We start from the raw sequence: 24,910 nt of genomic DNA, 5'->3' as shown, positions 1-24,910 counted from the left end.
CATGGTTGGACAGGGACAAAACGGGGTTATCCGTTGCGAGGAAAATATTAAAACAAATCCGAACAGACTACTGAACACTACCACGGTGGGCGTGGAGGTAGGCACCAAAGTTGGAATACTGCGGGTTAGCATTGCCGGTGGCGGCAGGTGCGACACTGGACGACGAGGCGTAGCCGAGCCTGCTGCTATCATTGCCGTTCGAGTACTGCAGAGGCGGGGCGCTGGTGCTGGCAGCGTGAGCATGGGAAGAGGCAGCCGAGTGGAGGCCAGCGTCAGCCGATGCACCGTTGAGGTAGAAAGGCGACTGCTGATTAGGGTTGGTATTGTGAGTGGAGGATGCAGACGACATGCTGTACCGGCTGAGATGGGCCAGCGAACTAGGCATCTGGCCGATGCCTGGCAGACCAACGCCGCTCAAGGCAGGCGGTGGCGCAATCGGAAGCACCGAAGCGTTGCCAGAAGTGCTGCCGACGAGCTCGCTCGAGGGCAAGCCGGCGAAGCTTGAGCTGCTGTAACTGGGACGGAGTGATTGCTCGGTCAAGCTCATCTGTCGCGATTGTCGTCGGTGCTCCTCTTCCTTTTTCTGCTTGCGCCATGCCTTGCGCATGTCCTTGAATTCGCTGGGCGAGCGTTTGGGTCCGTGCTTCTGCATGGCGACGTGCGCATTGAGGTGGTTGAGCGTACCATAGCTCTTGGTGCAGCCGGGCCAGCTGCAAGGGTAGAGGCGTTCGATCTCGTCGTAGCGACGTCGAGGACGCTTCTTGCTGGCACCAGCACTGTAGCCGCCGCCAAAGTAGTGGCCGCCATAGCCGTGTGAACCCGAGTTGATGCCGGACGATGATGAACTCATGGCACCATCCTCACCCGATGTCATGTAAGAAAACACTTTGCTGCCTCCTCCGGCAACCGAAGGATCGGGCATGGACATGCGTCGCTGTGCGTAGTAGGCATCGAGAGCGGCAGCGTGAGCTCCAGGAGTGTAGGATCGCGAGCTAGATGCAACAGGATTGATGATCGAAGAGTCTGCAGATGCATCGTGGGTCCCCACCGAACCGAACTGGCCAAAAAGGCCATCGGCCGTGTGTGGGCGTGCAGATCCGGAAGCGTTTTCCCAGGCTGCTAGACCATGAACACGCGGAGGCGCCGGTGCTTGTGCGGCTGCGGCACTCTCATAGCGTTCTGCGTAAGGTGTCGAGTCCATGAGGGGGCCCGAGATCGAGGCACGATGCTGGAAGTACTGAGACACGCCCGGGTGTGCGCCATGTCCATGGTAGTCATGGTCATTGTAGTAACCCGATTGCGTCTGTTGTGCCTGATGGGCGCTTGCTGCGGTGTTGCTCTTGTATGAGTAAGGAGTGTGAATGCTCGAACTCGTGGAATCAGAGGGGCCGTCATAGGGCTTCTTATCGTGCGAGTTTGCATGGTACCAACTCGGCTCGTTCTGCGATGGAGACGTTTTGGCAGCATTACCATCGGCATTACCGACGCTGCCGACGTTGGGCGAAGAGGTGGCAAAGGGGGCTGTGAGCGCCGAAACTTGGTGTAGGGAAGGCGTCTCAAAGTTATAGTTGCTGCTGGAACTCATGGCTGGGGATGACTGGTCGCCCGGGTTGCTTGAGGTCGTAAAGACGAGGCTGTCGGTGCCACTGGTTGTGGTAGCCGAAGGAGGACCAGAGGAGGTAGAAAGATCGCCGTCCAAAGATGCGAGGCCAATTTGGAGGAAATCAGTGCCCGAGTGAGCCGGGATGTTGTCGAGAGCAAGATGAGATCCGGTCTTGGGCGTCGAATCGACAAGCACTACCGAGGAAGACAAAGCAGACGAGGCGTCGGATGAGGGCCAAAAGAGCGACGAGTGATCGGCGCTGTGTTGGGTGTTGAGAAGGGAGGCGGCGTGCAAGCCTGTGTTTGCCTCGTCGTTGACGCGCTTGAGCGAAGTGTGTGCCGGCGCTGGTTCTTGGTGTGTACGAAGCATTCGGGCAGACAATGGGGGTGGCCAAGCAACCGAAGGCTGCTTTATGGTGCAGAGGGTGCCTAAACGTCTGAGCGACTCGACGTGGCGATTAGAACAGCCTAGCTGGCGGATATGCGCACGAGAGCAGCCGCTAGTACAGGAGACAGGGCGCGTGGATGACCACACAATAGATACCTTAGATCGACAAGAGAGGTTTCGCGCGTCTGCTATACAGCCGCGTTAGTCAAATGAGCCGGTGGGGTGGGTCAAGAGAGGTTGTAGAGGTCTGAGCAAAACAATGCGAAGGGGGCCTCGCGAGCGTCGAGTCAATCTGTGCTCAAGCCTCGAAATGGTGCACAGATGCAAGCTCTGCCGGGCCAGCGACGAGTAAAGCGGGGCGAAGCGCGCAGTTGACGCGATAGCAGATGGCAGATGGATTCGTCAGATGCGCGAAGCAGGCGGCGAATCAAGAAGCGGTCCGAGCGACGCCTTCGGAATTGGAGGGCTGTCAGTGTAAGGAGGCTGAGGATAAGATGATGGGAGACACTCTTTGAAAGAGGGAGGGAAGTTGACAATATGATACAGTTGATGGCGGAGGAGAGGAAAGGTGTCGATGAGGAGTAGGGAAAGGGGGGAGGGATTCTTGCCGATATGCCTTCCGAGTTTTATGAAGAAGAGCTGACCGGGGATGGTTCCAAGGACAGCAAGCTCGACAATGTCGAAGCCCGGAAGAGCTCCAGCGGACAGCCTCTCTTAGTCGGCAGAGAAGTCTGCGGGCGGAGTTGATGCAGCACAAGCGAGCACTGTATGCAAACAATCATGATATGCGTTCCCTGAGCCGAACACCTGTTCTGTGGTCGGTTCTACAGCAACGAAACGAGGCAGGTTGGGTGGGAGATTGCGATCCAGGGATCACGCACGAAGGATCGGACTGGTTGTGGGAGACTCAACAGGGACAACCATTTGCATAGGGCGCGTATCAAGCCGCACTTTCGGACAGAGACACGATTTCGCCAGCGTGATGCTGATTGGCGCTTGGACGATGGCCAAGAAGCAAAGTGGTGAAGAAAACAGGAAGAAGAACGGCCAGAGTGAGAAGCTGAGTGACGCGAGAAAGATTCACTGTTTGGCATCAGAGCGCCTTGACAGGCAAGCGAGACGAGAGGGTCGAGAACAGAAGGGAAAGCGAGAGACACAGAGAGACCAAAAGACCTTGACCACAGATAGCCGAGGGAGGATGCATGAGACAAGGTCGAAAGAAGCTGAGCGCAGTCGAACAGTGCGTGTCCGTTTGGGCGGACGGAGAAAACAAAGAAAGACGCCAAAACCCAAGGTAAGGAAGCAAGGCAGAGCGCTTGCATCATCTGTGTACCAGATGAGAACCATTTTTTTTAAAAAAAATAATAAAACATCAACATATTCTTATATTATAAAAATAATAAATGATAAAATAAAAAATGGATGGAAGGCCTGATCAGGAAACGTGCACGTCACTTGCTTTGTTTGATTTCTTGGACGAGTGTTGCTTGGATGCATGCTCTTCCGCCTGTCCTACAGAACCACACGCTCAGAAAACCGCGAGGCTGCTTGCATGTCGGTGCTAAGTTCAAACTTGTTATGGTACAGAGGATATTGTCCGTCACTTAAAGTCGGAAAATGACAGAGCAGGGAACAGTAACAATTGCGAGCGTAGAGCCCAGACAAGCAAGATCCCAGAGGAGGTGAAATGAACGTGCGTCGCTCTGGGCAAGCACGCAAGAGGTTCCGAAGTTCAGTGGTAACGCGCTCACTTGGGATCGATACCTCTGAGCTCAGTTGCAGGACCAAACTCGAACGATAGACCAGCTTCAGGGGTCAAGAAAAGATAAATTCGCAATTCTTGATTAGACCCGGACAGCTCCGGGAGACAATGTACTTTACCTTGTCACTCTGCGCACCTGACGATGCCACCGCTCTCATGCTGACACAATGTGTGTACAAGACAGCAAGTGTGCATTACAGTGACGAAACGCCAATGGCAAACATGAATCCTTTGCTCACGACAAATCAGACATCACGCAGGGGGTGTCTTGCCGTCTGTTTAAACCACATAGCCCAGAGGATGTCTTGCCGTCTGTTTAAAACAGATAGCCCAGAGGGTTGTGGCTCGAGCCGCAGCCGACGGGATACTTGTCCGGCACATTGTCAGTCTCTGGAAAGAGGCGCCGCAGCTTTGTTTTTGTTTGTTCTGAGACAAAGTTTAATTTGTGTACAGTACGGTACAGCACAATACAGGAAAACCAGGATGCGCACCGAATTACCCTTTCTAGAAGCCGCTGAAAATGGCAAGATAATTCAAGGCCAGTCGTGAGTCGTGAATAGAATGCTGTGATGTGGGGAATCAGAAGGCTCCAGCATTGCAACTGCAGCTGTGGTTCAACGCCCGACTCGTCCGCCCTTCCTTTTGCCTTCCAATGAGCACAATTGGCATTCCATACCTCACCCTTCCACACTAGCATACAGTCACAGCTGGTCACCATCCGAAGATCCGTGTCTTCTTTCGATCCTTGCAGCCGATCGCTTATCTTTCTGCACGCCATCTCTATCGGCTACTTGCATGTTTCGCACCTCAGGAGAATGTGAATACATACGAAAAAAGGAGGTCAGACTTGTGATTAGGTTCGAAAACCTGATGGTCATTGTTTGGTGATCAGACATGGAACGTGCTGGCCATCCAATCACGCCTTGGCTACGCAGGAGTTGCGCGGTCACGCCCCGAGTGCTGCGAACCGTGAGTGAGGAGCACCATTCAGCGCGATTTGCAGACGGTCAATTCGCTGCCAGAGTCTACGCGTCAGGTTGGCAAGATTGAATTTCAGTGACCCAATTTTAATTTTCTTTTTTTAAAATTTACTGGTACGCATGAACTACAAAAGTTGAACTCATACTCAGCTGCAGCTCGCTTGGCTACCGAAACAGCACGCACGCCCTTTCCCTTGTTGACCACGACTGTTGATGTGGGTCTCGAACTGATCGTCGGTGACTCTCTAAAAAGCTTCTGGACGGCCTCATCCAGCGAAAACAAAACGAAATGAACGGTTGAAACCGGCAGCGGTTCTCGATCAGATGCTCATCAGAAGACGAATGATTCGAGGGGCAGCTTTGGTCTCACTGACGTGATTAACAGCGTAACTGATATAAGCTGGGTCGAGATGCACTGCTTCGGGTCTGTGCTTCAAACATGCAAAGCCTCCGGATTTCAGTCTTTAGGCCGATTTCATTAGCACTTTCAGATCACGCATGAGCATGAGAGCCGATCTTCTCATGACATATCCAACCTTGTTAGAATCGTTTCTCGAGTTGTCCCCAACTCAAAACGAGTCGCGGACACAGATCGTTGCACCCGAATCTAGCTGCTGATTCGTGATGGTTTCAGATATTCAACCTGGAAGCGCCTATCAGATCGTGTCGCGTCGGCGAGACTCTTTGACCCGATTTTGCCGTTCAGCCAATGCAACGCTCCCGGCATTCCCTCATAGAACAAACGGACGGCGGATGTTCTGTGGGTTCCTTTTGATCTCGTTTGACTTTTGTTTGCACTGGAGCGAATCTACAGAAGAGAACCAGAGACTTGGTCAGCAATCCCAGCATTGCCATTTCCCAGCTAATGTTGTTGAACCTTGACCACCACCAAGTTCCACACCCACTATCGTCTACCTTGTAAGCCTATCCTAAAATCACAGGGCTGAGGAGGCGGATGGGATCGGATCGCACGAATTCTCAGCAACACGATGAGATGATGAACACCTCTTCCTCGGCAAGAGGCAGGCAGTCGCCGAAGGTTGCTGCTGTTGAGCAACCCGGACTGCGCGGTCTAGACGCTCAATGCTTGGTTGTTCGGCTTCTCAAATTCCGTTAGGTTCCGGCTCGGCGCAACCGCCAACCGCCGTCGCATCCCACTGTTACCAGTTCTCAACTGCCTTGCCGTGATGATATTTCCTTTCATCCATTCGTGTTTATCACCACCTTCCCTTTGGCCAGTATTGCGGATCGAATCATTGCGGCTTGACTACTAGGGTCTTCAACAATCCCGAGTTGAACTCGCCGGTGCTGTGAGCTGAATCGCAGAAGCCACTTTGCAATGAAGCGGAAGCTCATACCCTTGACCCATCAAGTAAGGGAGCCGATCGAAGGATTATGTTCACACACCTGCGCCACCTCGATGCTATTGTGGATCGGATGAGTTGAACATTGTGACTTTCTCGACATGTCAGCAGCACCACTCGCCATTCAAGGCTTGTACTGAATGTGCATGTCACCAAAGATCAATCACGAATGTTTCTTGTTACCCACACTCGCCGATTGTGTGAGAGAATCTTGCGGAGTTCAACTTCCATGTTTGGCTGACCCAAGAGCAGCCGAAGTTGGTTATCCGAGTCAGACGATAAGCCAAATAATTTCGCGAAGGCTGATATATTTGTCTTTTCTTTGACGCCAGAGTTCTCATTGAGACATGGCCCACATCGGCTGCCGTTCTCCTTGTCTTTTCACACTCGTTTTTCTACATTTACGATTCTGATTTCTCGCTGCCGAGCACCCTCTAGCTAACGTAAGTTAACGTTGGTTGTCCTATCTGCTCTTGCCGCTGCCAGACCCTCATTTATCAGTAGTGCTGTGTAAGTCTGCAGCTGCTAGTTATTACGTCACGTATAGTTATTGCCATCTACATTCGTGATTTCATCTCCAAGCCACTCTTTTGCTCCAAGCCCCAGGCTGACCGTCTTTTGATGCGTGTAGGCCGTCCGCCTATTCATGATTGCATGTCTTATCCTATGACTGCTCAATGTCCAGCAAAGTTTGTGCGAATCGAACTTTGACATTTCTCCCAAGCTTCGGCATGCCTGAACACATCGGGTGTAGTGCGTTCCGAAAGGTTGACAATGACTTTCGGCACAACCAGCCGTAAAGCTTCACCTTGGCGTTTGTATGCTGCAACACATGTTATAATCACTCACATATAATTTTTGTTAACTTAGCGCCTTTTGTCTTGGCTCACTCGTCTGAATTTGCTTTGCAGCTCTTTGCCGCCGGGGCGTCCGTGGAGCGTTCCACCGAACTCGATTGATCGAGCTGAGTGCGCCCGCTTTTCGCACACGCTGCTTTCAGCTTCGTATTTGCCGTCGGCATTTCCCGTCTTCTTGGAGCTTTGAGTCGAAGGCGGAAGCAGCTTGCTCAGCACTTCACGGCTGCGCTGCACGGGTGCAATTATTACCTCTCACTCAACTTTCTAGGGACAGCAGCAGGTTGGCTAGACACATCTGATCAGCTGGTCTTTTGGTCCCTCGTTGTCCTAGTCCGTGTTCCTGCTGATCTGCACACTATGAACGAATGGATCGCGTCAAAGCTGAGCACCATAACAGAACAAAGAGTTCAGAGATGGCTTGAATGCCAATGTCAACAATGCAATGCCTCGCACAAACGCGCAAGTACGTAATGCATGAAGTCATGCTCCTCTTTGATAGATAACTAGGCCAGGATTTAGTTGCCGTTGGCAATCACGGACGCTCCGCTCATCTCGCCTTAATTTTTCACCGCCTGACGGCCGGTCAAAAGTTGAAAGCTAGCCGAGCTTTTTTTTTTTCTCTCTCTCTCTCTCTCTCTCTCTCTCTCCCGCTCGCTTGCAGCTGCCGAACCTCCATTAACGCCCCGTCGGAATTATCATTTGCTTTCGAGTTAGCTTAATGAAGATCATTCCGACGGTCAACCGGCCACTTCCGATGCCCTGCAGCACATCGAGGTCTTAATTACAGGTGGGTCATGTTACCCCTGAATCGATCGGGCCAACACCCACAAACTCTGCATCGGGCAGATCGGAAGCACACATCTTTTATGATTCAAAAGACCACTTTGCGACGGTGACAGATGTACCTGCGTGTGGCCTGTTTGGTCAATTGGCAACAAGCGGACATGGATGAGATGCTGACGACTTTGGCAACGTCGACAGGTGACGCTTAAAGGCGAGATCGGATAACTACTAGACTTTTGCACGGCTGAACGCGCACTTGACTCAGCGGGTATTGTGGCTTCGCCTTAGCTTGGCGGGGAGGAGTCAGGTTAAAATAGTGCAGACACGGCATTTTCGAGGTGAACTTACCATCGGGATATAAGGCTGTCGAGCGATAATGATGACTTGGCGAAATTGATGCCGTGTTTCGTCGGCGTTGTCGAGGCTGAATCTGGCAGCACACCATGGCGAGATCCAGAGAGATGAACAATGATGTAGAAAGGAATCGGTTGGGTGGGAGAACGGTAGCAAGCAGATACCACGCAGAGCGCGCCCCGATGTTGGAAAACTTTGATCACCAGCGAAGAAGGATCTCTGAAGTGCGGCATGACAGAGTAGCGGGTGTCATGCAGGCATTCGGGCCAAAGAAAGGACAAGAAGCGCAGCAAGGATTGACTCTGATGTTAATCCACCTTGACACGTTTGCTCCCGGCTTCGTAGTCGTCCTGCTCGTAAGCGGCTTCCTCGTCCTCGTCCTCGTCATCCAGGCCCCGCTTGTGTTGTGCACCCGCGTGGTACGGCGTCGACGGTGTCGACGCCGATCCGGGAGCGATGTCGTTTTCGTCCTGATCTTCAGTGTACTCGAAGATCTGCTCTTCCGCTTCGTCTTCTGCGGGATTAGTGCGGGGAGAAGCAAGTACGAACATGTCAGTCGACAAAGTGAGATCCGTTAGAGATGGCGCGTCACACGTACCTTGCCACTCTTGCTCATCCTCGGCGCCCTGAACTGCGTATGTGGCTTCAAGACCATCTGCAGGCTGAACGTAGGCGGAGCTGTGCGCCACGCCATGCTCAGGATCCTCCAGTTCGTCCTCTTCGGCTTCGGATCCGCTGTTGACGGTTGTGTAGAAAGTCTCCTCCACGTCCTCGCCTTGATCTACCACCTCGTCGACATATTCTTCACCCTCACCCTCACCCTCACCCTCATCCTCATCCTCTTCCCTCTCCTCTGCATAGTCTTTCTCATACATCTGACCGTCTCCTTGTTCATGCTCCTCCTTCTCCTCGTCTCCTTCGGGCTCTCTGACGTCATCCACCTCATCCTCGTCCTCTGCTTTCTCCTCTGCTTCGTTTGCGACCGTCTCTGATCCTGCATGTGCCGCTTGATATGCTTCTTCCGCCTCCTCTGCTAGTGCCGCTTCAGGATCTCCGTCTGCATGTGACGCTGGCTCGCCGTTCTCTTCCGCCGTTTCTTCATGGCTGAGGACTACGCCTTCCTTGTCTTCCCACTCCTCGGCATCGAGCTCTCCGGCAGGCTGCTCCAGTCCTCCCTCCACCTCTTCTCTTGTCTCGAGCTGGTTGTCTGGATCTTCTTGGCGTGGGTCAGCGTGTTCATCTGCTTCATGTGCATTTCCTTGCACTGCCTCGTATTCGGACGCATCATTTTGAGACACAGCGCTTAGATGCGATGTCGACGCACGATGAGGGCCTGTAGTTGCACGCGCATCATTGTGGTCGACCGCTACATCGCCGTTTGTTTGCGGCGCTTCTGCGTGTTGGCTGTTGAATGCTCCCTTTGCGGCAATTCCGACTGAAGCTTGAAAACGCTCGGATGCGCGCACAGGCTCAACGACGCCCTCTACATCCCTCGCCCGATTGCCAGAATTTGCCGCCTCTTCTTCATCGTCGCTGCTATGCTGCAGCTGGTTGGCGAGAAGACCAGCCACATGCTGTGCAAGTTCGTTGTACTTTGTAATAAAGCGCGGACGCTCCAGAACCTGAATGTGCAGACTCGTTGGCAGTCCGAGTCCGTGGTGAAGCTGCAAGAGATCGTCCAGACTGATCTCGCGACAGTAGAGATTGTCTTCCGCCACATCCAGATCAAGATCGGGGAAAGCGATGTGTAGTTCGTGCGATTCATCGAGGAAATCGCCGAGGGCATTCTTCTCTCTGAGACCGGCAAACAAGCTGTCAAGGGGCTGCCAGAGAACATCTTTCGATATCTGAAGCGCCGGCGCCTCAATATGCACCACATCATCGACACCATAAGTTGAATCTGTCTGCTCGCCGTTGGAAGGCATCGCGAGGAAGGTCGGGATGTCGGATTGTGAGAACAGCACAAAATCTTGGCCGTGAAAGGTTACGCGGATCGCTGTATCCTGCCCATTCTCTACATCGTAATGTGCATATCCATTCTGCCCAATCTCGTCTTGATCTCCATTTTCAGCAACATCTTCTCCACTGATCTCATCGAGCTGGTCGCTTTCTTCCAGATCAGGCGCGACAATTGAGTCGCGTTGTGATGCAAGAACGCCATCATCTTTATGCTGTTCATGATGCTCCTCCTCTTCCACGCCACGAGCTCGTTGCTCGATCAGATGTCTGTCGGATTGCCCACTGCCGTCAAGGTGGTCACCGTCTTGGTCAGAACGAGTTGCTCCGCTTTCCTCGAAGTGCGAGACATGCTCGAGCACAGCTTCATCGTTGAATTCGTGCGCGGCTTCGATTGGATGTGTTGCATCTTCCAAGGGGATCTTGCTGACCTCAGTGATCCCTCCTGTTTCGGCTTGAGACGGCGCATCGGGGAGGCTTGGGTATTGATCGACTGCCTGTCGTGGGATTGAGGCATCGTTGAAATCTACATCTGCCTTTTCGAGTACTTCAGAGCGAGAACCAGCGTCGGACATGGCCATTCCTTCACTACTGAGTTCGTCCATGGCCTCCTCGGCGCTGCCTTGAAGGACAGCGTAGGTTGCCTGTGGCTCCATCTCGTAATCGAAGTCGGGATCTTCGTCCATCTTGAAACGGCGTCAGGTGCTTACTAGCACCGTTTGGGCAGGACAGCGCGGATGAGATTGCTGAAATGCACCTAACGATCGCTGTTCAAGTGCTTGTGCTTTCGCTGAATGTGGTCAGTTGGAGTGTAAGTGCAAGTAAGAAGCGTTGGAGAAATTGGGACGTGAAGCAATTGAGAATGTTGTGTGTTTCTGGCGCGTGTGTCTGCTGAGGTTTTTGGAACCCACTCGAGAAATTCTGCCACACGCGCAGCAGCGTGGAGCAAATTCCAGTTCATTAGTCACGAGTGTGAGTGTCGCTCTTCATTGCTACAGTATGTCCTCCTCGAGCAAGACCAGTTTGTCAACTTGAGCAAGATGTTTGAATAACTCACGCACATTCACGAAGCATGTTGGACGTAATGAAGCCAAAAGAGACTACCGAAGGATCTATACATAAGGCTATGGCCCAGTACAACACAGCATTTGCTTCCCTAAAGTCAGACGTGAAAGGTCACCATTGAATGTTGGATCTAATTTTACAGTGAACGGACCGAAAAGCGATCAAGCCGACACGATGAGAGCGGCACAACCCATACCGGTACCGACGCACATAGAGGTGACAATGAGCTTCTTGCCTCCCTGGCGCTTGGCCTCGGCAAGACCGGTGGCAATTTGTCGCGCACCGGTGGCACCGAGAGGGTGGCCCATAGCGATAGCACCTCCGACAGGGTTGACCTTCTTCTTGTCGATTCCAATGTGCTCAATCGAAAAGAGCGCCTGCGAGGCAAATGCCTCGTTGATCTCATAGATGTCAATGTCATCTTTGGTGAGACCTGTCAGCTCAAAGAGGCGAGGGATGGCGTACGCGGGACCAACGCCCATAATGTTGGGGGGAACACCGACAACGGCACAGGTGACGAACTTGCCGAGGATGGGCAGACCGTGCTTCTTGGCGGCGCTGCGACGAGCGAGCAAGACCGAGGCAGCTCCGTCACTGACTTGCGAAGCGTTACCAGCGTGGGTGAAGCCGTCCTTGGCGAAGGCGGGCTTAAGCTTGGCGAGCGACTCAACAGTGACACCCTCGCGGATGCCATCGTCAGCATCGACGGTTCGCTCGTTGCCATCGTCGTCCGTGTACTTGACTGTGACAATTTCGCTCTTGAATTTGCCGGCCTTTTGCGCAGCTGCGGCGCGAGCGAAGGACTCGGCAGCGAAAGTGTCTTGCTTGGTTCGGTCAATGTTGTACTTCTTGGCGACATTCTCCGAAGTGATACCCATGGGCATCAAGCAGTCGGCGGCTTCCTCGTTCTCCATGACGGCGTCCGACATCTTGGAGGGCATGACACCAGCGCCGTAGTTGAGCGTCATCGACTCGACACCAGAGCCAATGCCGATATCGATCTGGCCTAGGGCGATCTGGTTGGCAATCTGGTTGACGGCTGCAAGACCAGACGAGCACTGACGGTTCAAACTGTTGCAACCGGCAGTGTTAGGAATGCCGGCCCAAAGCGAGCCCATACGTGCCTGAGTGGAACCACCACCGGGAGCGAGGACAGTTCCGACGGCGACATCCTCAATCAACTTGGGGTCGATCTTGGACTCAGCAAGGACACCCTTGAGCGTCCAGCCGAGCATCTCCTCGGGAGCACACTGTGAGAGACCGCCCTTCTTGGCCTTGGTGATGGGCGTTCGCAGAGCCGAGACAATGACCACTGTAGCATGTCACGCGAGCGAAAGAAGAGAGGATGGGGAGTTAGTTAGCATGCAACAGCGTATGGGTTGGGACATGCGAGCCTAGGTTACATGCTCTATCGATGCGACAGCGAGCCTGTACAGCAAGCGGCGAGTAGAGGCTCGACTAGGGGCACGTTGCGAACGCTGAGTACATACCATCGTCATCGTGCTCGGCAAGAATGTTCTTCTTTCCGTGGCGCTGCTGGGCGGCGGACATCTTGAATGATATGTTCTTGAATGCGGTGGGTGGAAAGGACGGGAATGAAGCGATGTTTGGATAGCAGTGCTAACTCAGAGAGGTGGTGGGAAGAAGTAGGAAGAAGTTTGAGCAGGACTGGCTTGTTTTATGGACCAATTCGCCGGGCAGAGAGGACAGATACTCCGGTGCAAAGGAATGCCTTTGACGGCCGGCCTAGGCACACTTGATCCGGCAAAAGGGCGGAGGGTGAGTAAGGCAACACTTGACTCGCAGTGTGCTGGCCGAGTCTGTGCGGAGAGACGTGAGATCTGTGACTGGTGGGCCATGGCTTGAAATTGTGGCTGCGGTTTCAAGTCACTGAGCCTGGTGCGCTCAGCACGCACAGCTAGCTGCTCATAGTGCTTTTTCGATCTGATTGCCTGTGCAAAATGTGGTGTGAAAGCCCGGCTCAGCAGATTCGCCGTCTCCGGTCGAACGTGACCGATTTCGAACCCAGGAACCGATCGGGTCAGACGACTTTAGTTGGACCTTTGATTCACATGTAGATCTCACACTGAACTCCTTTTTTCCCTCTGGGCCGCTGCTTCAAGTCCCTCTCGTGTCTTCCATCCCGCAACACGTGCCTCACGCCTTGTGATTATAATACAGAAGAACAAAGTCTTGGTTGATTCCAACAAACTCAAGACTCAAAGGACGACCACGAACCCTGAACGAGAAAGTTGTCGTTGACTCGCACACTGACGTCGTCTTGTACCCAAGCAATCACAAATCAACTTTGCTGCACTCCCATTGTCAGAATCGTTATTGAGAAGGTAAGACACTACTGTTCTCTGCCACACTAAAAAGCCCAAGGGACAGTCCCGAATTGACGCTCCCGTTCAAGGCGTAGAAACTACTGTGAAACTGCGGCGTGACTCAGTACAAATGGTCTAGCAGTCTCCACTCGTCTGATTGTATTGACCATTGTTGGCTGACCCACGCGGTGACTCAAAACATTGCTTCAACATAACCCACTCTGCTGCGGCCAGAGACGCCTCAAGACACGCACGATCTGGGAGAACAGTCTTAGGAAGAATACAAGTTCAGCATTGAAGTGACACCTGAACAGCGAGTGAACAGCGAGATAAGTGATGCCATGATTGTCTCAAAAGCTCAAGACATGTTTTTTTGGGGGGTTGATGATGTATGAAAGGAAGCGAGTACAGTGGACCGGAATGCATGCAAAAGAAACGAAAGCGGTTGTTCTGCAGTTGCAAGCATTTACTGGCCACGGGCCTCCTTCTGTCGTCGACGCTGGTCACGCTCCTCGGTGATGGTGAGCTTGACACCACCGCCACGGGGCATCGAGATCATGGGCTTGCCATCGGTGCCGATGACGAAGACGTTGGAGAGACGGGTGGAGAAGTCACGGCCAAGGACATCGCGGATGTGGACAATGTCGAAGCCACCAAGGTGACGCTCCTTACCGGTAATAACACCGGCACGGCCCTGGTTACGACCACCAGTGACCATGACGGTGGCGCCAGTGTCGAAGGCAACAAAGTCGAGGATCTTCTGCGAGTCAATGTCGAATCGGACAGTGTCGTTGACCTTGATGGCCGGGTCGGGGTATCGGATGGTGCGGCCGTCGTGGGTGACAATGTGAGGGACACCGCGGGCACCAAGCTGCACCTTCTTAACCTTGAGGAGCTTGTAGGTGGCCTCCTCGGCGGTGATGCGGTGGACGATGAAACGACCCTTGACGTCGTAGAGGATACGGAAGTGCTCGCCGGACTTCTCGATCGAGACGACGTCCTGGAAACCCGTGGGGTAGGTGGGGTCGGTGCGGACCTTACCGTCAATCTTGATGAGACGTTGGGCAGTGATGGCGTTAACCTCACGGCCGGTGAGGGCGTACTTCAAGCGGTTGCGGAGGAGGATCTGAGGGGCCAAAGGTGAGGAAAGAATTGTCAGCACAAACTGTCGGCCGCTTGCGGAAATATGTTAACCAAGAACGAGAGCATCACGGTTCGGGTGTTGAACGTGCCAGTATTATACGACACCGGGTGTGTTGTGAAGCCGAGGCAGCTGCTCGAATTCGTGATCGTCTGTAATCTCTATCTCGACTCCAAACCATTTGGTGCCAAGTACGTCACTGACCGCCAGGCGTATAGTGAAACCAACGGTCTTGTTCCGAAAACGACTCCTTGCACAACGGGAGCCAACGATAGTTTAGGTCTGCGAAGGTAGGGCGCTACGACGACCTTGTTCCACTCCCACCATCTTCGCTTCGAATATCCAAGCCTATTGCACAACCGGGCCAAGTGACTGCATCTTCTTGCCAGTGCTGTCCATTGATACGTGTGTTCCCAGAACCCGTCCGGAAATCCTGATAGCAATTCTAAATGCGTGTCCGATGCGTGATGCTCTCAGATTACTTGTCGAGATGAACAGATACTTACAACCAGGGGAAGAGCCTCGCGAAGCTTGTGGGGACCGTTGGAGGGACGGGGAGCGTAGGTACCGGACAGCTTGTCCAGCATCCACGAGGAGGGAGCGTTCAGGCGCTTAAGGTGGTGCTTCGGGCCGCGAACCACTGTAAGATGGGCAAAGAAACCGATGCAATTCGAATGAGGCGATGATGGGCGATTGTGTTGGATGAGTATAAACGATCGATAAAGATGTGGTGAGTTTCATATCCTTTGTGTTATACTATCTACATTTTGACCTATCGGCGAATCATCATCAAGTCCCAGTCACGGCATCGTATAGATCCTTTCCACCGCGTAGTAAGTGTAGGGGAATAAGTCTGGTCGCATCTGAGCTCCATCGCCTTTCCACTGTCCAAGATGCGGTATTTCTGTCGGTTGGTCATGCTCATGTCGTGATCGTCGTCTTGCTTGTCTCTGCTGCAACTCCATTTACTACAATGCTGTGCCGTGCTGGGATTGATGGTGTTGCCGTATGCATGGGGGGGTACTTACTCTTGAGTATATACTATAGGATCTTGAAGGATGACGGTGTCAAGGAGAATCGCGAAGAGATGAACTTTCCAGAGGGCCTGCCACTTGCTCGCTGCTGTGGCCAGAGGCTCACCTCTCTGTTCATTTGCGTATGTGTGCGCCTGTGTTTCTCTGGCTCGCTCTCGCTGCGTGTCTCTTGACCACATCTGCGCCAGGTCAAACCAGCAGTTTCGCTTCCGAATAAAAGATTCCCTCGATTTTCCGGCTTGAAAAAAGTATAGTTCTGCACGTGACCCAAATTTACAGTCAGGTGATTTTACTTTTTGTTTCAGCGGAAAGACGTAACAGTTTGAGTTTATCAACATGTTACCACGGACCACACGCGAACTCAAATTGCATAATCGTGAATCTTCTAAACGCTCTGTGACTACTACGAAGCACGAAGCGTCCTGCCGACACTTCTCGGCACTCGTGACTTGCGACTCGCACGGCCGCTTGTGACAAATCTCACTCACGACTGTGACTTGCATTCGTGATTCTTGCAGATCTTTTTCGCAGCACACAAGCACCCACACGTACATACACGCACGCCATGCTGATCATACCGGAAAAACGAAAACGATTCGTGATTAGTTGCAAAGAGATTGAAAAAGCATGCGAAAAAGGAGATTTGTGTGAAAGACAATCAGATGCAGTGCTGAGGAGATGAATAGGAATGAGAATGTCTAGTTGAAGTACCAATCTCGTAGTTTGACGTGACGAGCTGCAACGGCGAAGGAAGCGGTTTGCCGAGACGAGACGATCCACCCTCAATTGCTGCATTGGCAGCATAGTATTGATTGGGCCTCGCGACACCACGAGACGCACGAGAGCACGCCCTTGGGCGAGACTCGACAAAGCTCAGAGGGGCTTTGTCGGCGTGGCAGATCGAGGGCGTGAACTGTTGATGCTCCTGCTGATTTTGTGACTGGAGTGCAAGCTCTGTACTGAGCCAAGACAGGATCTGTTGGACGATGTTGGAGTTGCGCTCGCCCAGATTGGAATCTTGACCGTGATCCTTGGAGAGAGCCAGCATCACAGCTCGTTCTACCGACTCTTCGAGGCTGGATCCGTAGAGCCGCCCCGGTTTGTCTGTTTCTCGAAGCATCGAGGCTTCGATCGAGTCACTGGAGTCAATCGGTGCGGGCAAAGACTCACTAACGGCATTGACGATGGGCGTCTGTGCCATTTTGCTCCGACGCCTTTTCATGCTAGCCCAGTCACGAGCGGCAGCGGCCAGCGTGCTACCCGAAAACGAAGGGCGTGGACTCTGGGCCTGGGAGCGAGGAGAAGCAGACATCACTTGAGCTGCCAGACTGCGGTCGCTATGGCACGGCTGTTCAGCGACAGAGTCGGGCGCAGCTGGCACGCGACCTTCGCCCTCCAGAGCCGGATCGAAGGCAAAATTGGGAGTTTCATCATAGTCAGCCGAAGCAATCTCCGAGTTCAAGTGGACGGCGGCGGCTGGATGTGCCTCGCCAAAAAGCTGTCCGTCCGGCAGACGAGCCCCGGACGAGGGTTGCAAAAGAGCTTGGGTTCCGACGTCACCCTCAAGGCGACCGCTAGAGTTGGGTTGAACATCTACCCCGAACGAGCCCGGCCTTCGAGTGGCACTTAGACCAGATCGTGCAAGGGAGCTGCGTCTCCTCAGATCTTGAAATGACGCTGTCATGGGCGAGATGAGCATCGAGTCGTTGTTGTGTTCGACGGCCCACGGATGGAAAAATCCGCGGAAAGTGCTCGAGCTTGGCGTCGAAGGCCATGCGGTGCGCGGTCGAGCGGCGGGCATCTTGCTTGCCGATGCGAAGGTGTCAAAGGATTGCGGCGAAGGTAGTGACTGGTCGTCGTACGAGCAGAATTGCCACGTGTTTGCAATGGGAGCAGGAATCGTCTTGCGACCTTTCCACCTTGGTGCTGGCATACTAAAGTGATTGGTGTAGCCATCACCTGCGTCTGCTACATGGGTGCCAAGCTCATCTTGATGCGTTCCTAAGGTCTCAGCGTCTGTGTTCTCTTGGGTAGGTGGGATGAAGGCTAGCGTTGGAGAGCAAGGGTGCATGACTGGTACAGAAGAGGACCGGCGTCCAAACATTTCCGAAATGTCCAGCATCAGAGCCGAACCAGACGATGGCAAAGGCTGTCCACGATCGATAGAAGGTGTCCTCGATGTCATTCGAGAGGATTCGGGACGCGGCTCGGGCGTTGGCACCGATTCAGCCTCAGGGCTGTAGCTTGGGCTCAATGTCGGCGACTGCTGCGAAGGTGACGGATGCAAGAATATCGTCTCGAGCCCCTCATCAGCTGCTTGAGAAGGAGGGACTGGCTCGTCGGGCTTTGATTTGTCCACCCTGGCTCGCTTTGCACGTGGCGATGACGGCTTGCCACAATTGCGAGCTGCCACGGAAGCGCGCGTCGCCTTGCGTGCCCTTTTGATGGCTTTGGAGGGTCCGCCGCGAACAATTACACCCTCTTTGCCTTGTGCCTTGAGGATGATGTCGGCGATCTCTTGGCACTCCTCTTCGCCATTCTCGAGTTTTTTGACATTTCGCTTGCTGACGCCGGTGCGACGCGTGGTGGGTCGATATCGGTACTCGGGAAACAGTTGCTTGTGCCTTTCTTTCTCTTGCTTGGCGATTTGCTCGTATTGGGCACGTTCTTGGGGTTCCAAGCTCTTCCACATGTGGGCAATGATGCGGCTGATATTGCGATGATCGTTTTCGACCTCCTTGGGTATAAGTTTTTGCGAGACAATGTGGGATCGAAAGATGATGTAGGCATTGCGAGGACGCTTGATATGGTTGGGCGGCGTCCTTTTGGCGTGCGAGACACCAGGTCGTTTGGATGGAGGTAGACGCTTGATTCTTTCGAGCTCTTCCTGGTCCATCTCCTGTTCGGATTTGCAGCCTGTGTAGAGCGAGACTGCCAGCGATACATCCTTGTTTGGAAGCGAGATGGTTTGAAACAGGGGCACTGTTTCTTGGTTGCTCAAGATGGATGCCTCTTGAGAGGCTGATCGCTTGATTGGGCTCCCGTCGAGTCCACTGAGTGCTGTGGATGAACTGCTGCCGGATTCCGCTTCGGTAGACCATCCCCGGAGGAGGTCGACCATGATCTGATTTCGAGGCCCTGATCGCGTAGCGATGGCGTCGGCGCAGCCTGGATCTCGCATGGTGAGCACGACTTTGCCTTAGAAGCACAAATGTTGGTGAATTTCGGAAATGGTAGTGGTGGAGGCGTGATGCTGACTAGACTCAGAAAGAATGGGGGCTGGTTGGACGAATCAAGAGAAATGGAGCCTATGAAGACTAGGTTGTTCAAGGTGCCTCAAATTAAGTAGGAGTAGCTTGACCCACAGTCGCAGACGAATCAGTAGTCGGGCACGTCCCCATCTCATCTCGGAAGCGCTCGACAATCGAGAGAGAAGACTCAAGCTGGATTACACATGAGGTTTCCGGAGCAGTGGTTCCGTATTTGCATTCTCGAATCAAAGGGCATGGTGTTGAAAGAGACCGAAGCTGGTTTGGCCTCTAGACAGCACATCCTACTACCAGAGCGGTCACATTCGCTCGAGAGCCAAGTTGGATAGAACAATGAACCGCATTAGATTTCCAGGATCTACAGAGAACACATGGACGACCAAGAGCAACCTTGGAGTTCGGGAAAGGACAATAAGTCGGTTGCATGATAGTACAGCGGTAGCGTTGGAGCCGCACGATTCCGAGATGCGCTCCAGAAATAGGAAGCTGGTGGTGAACCGCGGTCGATCAATATCGGAGTGGGAGAACAATGCAACGGATACGTTGAATAAGAAAGCTCAATGCTTTGAATAGTGCATCTGTTGCGCACTCTTTTCGACTTTGTACGTACAGGGCGAGACAAAGGGAGCGGCACAAAGGGAATTAGGGACGCTTCGTGATGTAAGAGCGACGGCCAAGGCCAGACCTGGCCCACAATTCTGATTCAGACGCGAAATAGACGATGCATGTGATTCGTGATTGGGCGCGGGGGCAGCCCGAGGAAATGGCTTGCGGGATTCGTGATTTGTGCCGAACACTCGATTGTGTTCTTACTGAGCCGCGCACGAGTGCTTAGGCGCCCAGATTTGATGTTGAAAAGCATCTTATAGCCGCATTATGGCATCAAGATCTGCGCTAACTTAGTTACACCAATCTCATCACACAACCGGAAGCAGGACGCTCCTGACGAAATCACAAACCCGGGCTTGCGAACGACTGCAAAGCTTTGCCCGGAACCAGGTCGAGCGTCTGTTCGCGATGAAGCTCGCGACAGGCTTATGACACCTTTGTGTTTTGCCCACTCACAAGAAAGACGCTTGACTGTGTATGCATATGGTGCTTTGAGGGTCGTGGTCAGCACCATGAATCGCTAGCGACTTAGGGGGATGCGGTGCGCTGCTTAAGCACACAAGAAACTCTTGACAAAGAGAATGTCGGGTCTCAGATTAGTGTGCTATGTACAACCAAGCTCGGGCTGGTTTCAGAACGACGAGAAACCTTTCTGCCTGTACCTTGACGGAACACTTTGTCGTTATTGATGCAAACAAGTAAACCTGCGCCCGAATTCAGTCGCCGCCCAAAACTGTCTTTGTCTACGCTGTCCATAAAGCATAAACGATAGCGGCTACCTCATGCGGTGCAATAGCTTAATGTCTGGATTGGGACGGTGTGCATATTTGCAAGACCACACCAACGTATAGTGTGCGAACGGCGGTTCCTGCGTATTGTGACAAGTGTGGCACTCGAGTCAGAGTCGAGAGCGAGACTCGTCATGATCGAAGCAGATTGCTACCCTGTGTGGTCCCGTAAGGAGGCTTTTAGAACGACAGCAGACTGGTCTTTGAAGTATCTGAACATCGAAACTTGCGGCTCCTACAACAGAGACGGTTCGAAAGCGCCATGGAAGCAAATCTGGGAGCCGGATTGGTGGCTTACGTGTGGTGGGGAAACAGAATAAAGTGAGGCTGTACCAACACAAAGGTCGAAAGAACCCTCCCGAGCATGAGGATCGACGCCAGCATGTTAGTTGCGTAATTTAGCGCGCTGGTGAAAAGACAATGGTGATGGTGATCATGCACACAGGGAAACACGATTCATGCCTCGGCAGCGTTGCTGTTTGTGCAGCCAATGATACAGAGTGTCGCGTGCTTGATGCGGCAATCTATTCGGAATCGGCTGCATGCCACGCACACCCGAACGTAGCCTTGACCTTGGCAAAGCCATTCAAGATTCGCGATATAGGGTCTCGGCGAGAAGCATTCAAGATTGGTGGGGCTAGGCTGTTGTTATGTGCGAGTGCCGTTGGTTTCCCAACAATCTGCTAAGCAGAGCTTGGCGAGGCAAAGTGTTTGCCGCTGCTTGTTGCTCGTGGGCACCTGCGAAAAGCCAACATGTGACAGACAGCGTGCGAGCAGGATAGCGCCAGAGTCGGCTCTGATTGCATCGTTCTTGTGCTTGTCAGATCAAGCCCACTGAGCAGTTCGACGCAGAGAACGATACACGTGTTGGCGCATCGCATCTGAGCGTTAATTTAGGTTGATATTTGGACTTAGGGTACAACAAGTCCATGTAGATGCCCACGGCTCGACAGCAATTAAGAGATACGAGTACGTGTACCGACGAGCGTGTAACCAAGGTACGTTGTACAGGCAAAGTCGTTGGCTGGGCGTCGCTTCTGCAGGCATGTCCCGGTTTGCACGGAAATCAGAGTCAGGTCCCACGACTGAGACGCGCGCACTGATTGGCAGGCTTTCGTCGCTTTTCGGTATTCACCTCAGATTCGTGATTGGTGATTGGTGATTCGTGATTCGGAAAGCGGACAAACGGGGTGCTTTTGTCTGCGTCGAGTTATCTGTTTAGCACCAGCGTCTACCAGCGTCTCACCAAGGGTGCAGCTACAAGTGCGGGTATGATTCACGATTGTTGCGGTATCACGAATCGAAATCCGAACAGCAAAGATTGAGAACGTGCCTGGTCGTATGCATGAATCATGTGGTTTCTCCTATTGTTCTTCTGTTTCAAACCTGCAGACTCTCGAGGATAGAGTTGAAAAAGAGCTCATATCAGCTTTCGTCTGCGATCGTCTCCACTCTGGCCGACGGCTGAGCTGCTATGTCCGATGGTACAAGAGCGAATCCTTGAATGCCTCGGCCCGCGTGACCTTAATCACAGATCAGAAAATTTCAGCGTGGCGACACGACCGGCGACTAGCAAGCCGCAACCCGCCAACTGCAAGCTTGAGCTGCTTTGGCTTGTTTCGTCCGCCTTCAACCTACTCGCTTGCGTTTAGACAAAAGCCGAGTCTGCATTGCTGTCAGCTGCCATTCGTGTGTTGCAACACTTCGTGGGAAGAGCGGCTCCCTTTGCATACATGCATGAATCAACCACGAATCTGTACTCAGCTGCATGTCCTCGACCATTAGACTTCACTCAGCTCCCTTGTCGCCTTGTCGCCTTGTCGCCTTGTCGCCAGGTCTGTCGGTAGACAAGAGACACAAGACACAACCGGCAGACCATACGGATCTTCGGATCTTCGGTACCCATTCCAGATGTGCATTGCGTAGTTGGTGCTCATGATCTACAAATCTCGATCGTAATCAGATTGAACTGGCCTGTACGGTCACCTTCCGAATCGACCGTCGTCAACAACGCCCTGTACACTCAACTTCTTCTAGGCGTCCGACATCTGCACGTCGCCTTCGTTCTCGTGAACCTCGCTCGGAATCACGGTGGTTACGGCAGTTGTACGTTCCGAATTTGCAGCCGCGGGTACGGCCGAATCAGTGTCGCACGTAACGTTGGCGCTCGACGTGGAGCTGCTGGAAGTTACGCTCGAACTCACTGTCTTTGTGATCTTGGCCATTTCCGGTCTTCCGCTCGCGTACATTAGGAGCTGATCTGCGTATCGTTGCATCTCTTCGAGCGGAATCGTCAAACGGAAATCGTTGAGCAGCAGGAACTGCAGCTCGAGCTGATTGAGCTCGTGCGGTGGCAGTCCACCGACTTTGGCGTAGCGGCTGTTGGTGTAGAAAACGTCGCTGAAAAACTTGCTCGCCACCGTCACGCCGGCGATTACCAAGCGATGCACGTTGTAGCTGTCAATGGCAAACCCACGGATCCCTGGATGCGTGTACGATGGCTCGTCCTTGGTCGATGAGCCGTCCGACTGCCGCGTCGACATTTCCAGACCTAGATCCTGCTGGCCTGTAGCGCGCTCGATAGCGCGTGGTAGACCAGCTGCTTCACCTGCCACCTCTCCTTCGCCATTGGCACCTGGCTTTGCGCCTGTGCCCATTCTGCTCATGCGGTCAAAATAGACGAGCAAGCTCAGAAACACTTCGTTGGTGGTCGGGCAGTACTTGAGGATTCGCAAGAGGTATGACTCGATGCTGATGCTAGGTACGTTGCGCGCGTGGAAGCACAAGGTGCTCGATGGGGTAGCGAGCGCGCCCAGAGCTGCTGTGGTCACCGAGGGGCGCCGCGAATCGCTAAATGACAGGTGCGAGCCAGGAGGAGCCGCATATCCACGGACTGCAGAAGCGTCATTAGCCTCGCTCGATCCCACAGGCGTGGGAGGCGCCGAACGGTCGCGACTACGACCGGCTCTCCTGCTTCGTGACGATTCCTCCTTGCCTCCATCCGGCTGAAACTCGTCGTTGGCAGTTGCAATCTCGTGCAGCAGCATGGCGAGAATCTTGAGCAGCTCCTGCGGAGAGAAAGCAGCCAGGTCCATCTTGGGCAGCGTTGGATGCTTTGATCTGATGGCTCCTTCGCTCCGATCCGTCAGAGAGACGGATGACGCCTGAGGAGAAGCAGACTTCTTCGATATTGCCGCATGGGAATCATGTGGAACCGAAACAGTGCCACCGTCTTGCGTACGGGGCGAAGGCGTGGTAGACGCGTGCAAGGTCTGAGTTACATGCGACTGCAACGCGTCCGAAGACGGCCAACGGGGTTGGGGGCCTGGGACAGAATCTGGCGGTTTGTCGCTCGCTACCGTGCTGTTCCATGAAACTCCTGTCGAGGAGCCGGTTTCTTGTGTCGTGTTGCTAGAGGACGTCGATGGCATAAATGGCGATGCGTCACTGCTTATGTGTGCGTACGCAGAAGCGCCTGCAAGTGGGTGCGAGTTGGCACTGTGATCGGTTGGGGCCGCATTATGCAAAGGGTCGAAGTTACCAGAGGTTCGCGATCCGCCAGGACTGGTACGGCGAGCCTTTGGTGCGGGTGCATGGTTGTCTGGACTGTCGAAATGCTGTGCCTCGCGGGTGGCGTGTGGAGAAGGATCAAATGTGATGTTGTTGGAAGAGCCGGCATGCCGAAATACATCAAGATGGCCTGTCCCGCTAGAGTCACTCGCGAGTGGTTGCATTGTGCGGGTGCGGGAATAATCGGCTAGAGGCGAAGCACGGGAAGCTAAACCGGAGTGACTCGTTTTGCCCGGAAAAAGTTCTTCAGGGTGATGCTCGATAGCTCCGTGGTGTGTGATCAATATCGGGCTGGTGATTATGGTCTGAGCAGTGCGCTTGGTAAGTGCGACGGTTCGATCGCAGGCGCTAGCCAGGCTGGTAGAGCTCGAGGAAGGATCAGAGAGTGTGGGGCGCGCTTGGAACGAGGCTCTCGAGGAGTCAGAGGTGTAGCAAGACCCCACGGATGACGACTGAGAAGAAGGCGGTCCTGGTGGTGATGCAGTTGTCGGGCGATCTGGACTGTTCGAGAGCATGGTTCGTTGCTCCTAAGGCATGCAGAAAAAGAACAAGGCAGCGGAACACGGTGCGAAGCCGATTGCGGATATGCGAGAGAAACCTCGGTCACCGCGGCCAGGAGATAGTACTTGCCAAGCTGATTTTGATGAAAGAAATGACAGCTTTGATGCTTCACTGAGCAAGCCTCGAGCTTCGACGGATGGTTGCTGAAGGTACCAAACGTAGTGATAACAAAAGACTTGTGCAAGCAAGAAAAAGCTCGACAGCACGAGGCCAATTGCGGAGAGGAGAAATGATAAAACGTTCAGATAGAGGGTGGCAGACCTGTGATTCAAATACGCAAGTACAAGATGCCAAACGTGCTGTCGAGCACGAGCGAACAAAAGATGCGAGCGAGTGGCTGAATCGCAGCTAGTGGCCCTTTTGAACGATGCTGGAATGATGCGGTAGGAGCAAGCCAGGCTCAGTGAAAGACAGACGTTTGTGAGAGAGAGCAAACGCTTCTATGCACGGTCGACGGGATGTCGGATAAAAGTCGACCGGCAGGATTGCGTTGACGAGAG

General features: G+C 53.4%; 6 protein-coding genes across 6 annotated transcripts; all 6 read right to left on the bottom strand.

Moving 5' to 3' along the window:
• Positions 1–67: 67 nt before the first annotated feature.
• Positions 68–1,972, bottom strand: UMAG_02717 (uncharacterized protein; the record flags this gene model as incomplete). Its single annotated transcript, XM_011390783.1, has 1 exon — positions 68–1,972. One exon carries the CDS (start codon positions 1,970–1,972, stop codon positions 68–70), a length of 1,905 nt encoding a protein of 634 aa, XP_011389085.1.
• A 6,426-nt stretch (positions 1,973–8,398) lies between these two features.
• Positions 8,399–10,732, bottom strand: UMAG_02716 (uncharacterized protein; the record flags this gene model as incomplete). Its single annotated transcript, XM_011390782.1, has 1 exon — positions 8,399–10,732. The coding sequence occupies one exon, from the start codon at positions 10,730–10,732 to the stop codon at positions 8,399–8,401; it is 2,334 nt and encodes a 777-aa protein (XP_011389084.1).
• A 540-nt stretch (positions 10,733–11,272) lies between these two features.
• Positions 11,273–12,662, bottom strand: UMAG_02715 (putative acetyl-CoA C-acyltransferase; the record flags this gene model as incomplete). Its single annotated transcript, XM_011390781.1, has 2 exons — positions 11,273–12,423; positions 12,602–12,662. The coding sequence occupies 2 exons, from the start codon at positions 12,660–12,662 to the stop codon at positions 11,273–11,275; spliced, it is 1,212 nt and encodes a 403-aa protein (XP_011389083.1).
• Positions 12,663–13,904: 1,242 nt separating this feature from the next.
• Positions 13,905–15,608, bottom strand: UMAG_11719 (40S ribosomal protein eS4; the record flags this gene model as incomplete). Its single annotated transcript, XM_011390928.1, has 3 exons — positions 13,905–14,564; positions 15,086–15,219; position 15,608. Coding segments are annotated over 3 exons (795 nt in total).
• A 663-nt stretch (positions 15,609–16,271) lies between these two features.
• Positions 16,272–18,794, bottom strand: UMAG_02713 (pheromone response factor Prf1; the record flags this gene model as incomplete). Its single annotated transcript, XM_011390780.1, has 1 exon — positions 16,272–18,794. One exon carries the CDS (start codon positions 18,792–18,794, stop codon positions 16,272–16,274), a length of 2,523 nt encoding a protein of 840 aa, XP_011389082.1.
• Positions 18,795–22,312: 3,518 nt separating this feature from the next.
• Positions 22,313–24,364, bottom strand: UMAG_02712 (uncharacterized protein; the record flags this gene model as incomplete). Its single annotated transcript, XM_011390779.1, has 1 exon — positions 22,313–24,364. One exon carries the CDS (start codon positions 24,362–24,364, stop codon positions 22,313–22,315), a length of 2,052 nt encoding a protein of 683 aa, XP_011389081.1.
• Positions 24,365–24,910: the final 546 nt, after the last annotated feature.

This window comes from Mycosarcoma maydis, chromosome 6 (genome assembly GCF_000328475.2).
Source record: "Mycosarcoma maydis chromosome 6, whole genome shotgun sequence".
In the NCBI taxonomy this organism is placed as follows: domain Eukaryota; kingdom Fungi; phylum Basidiomycota; class Ustilaginomycetes; order Ustilaginales; genus Mycosarcoma; species Mycosarcoma maydis.
This window is presented reverse-complemented; position numbering and strand designations above follow the sequence as displayed.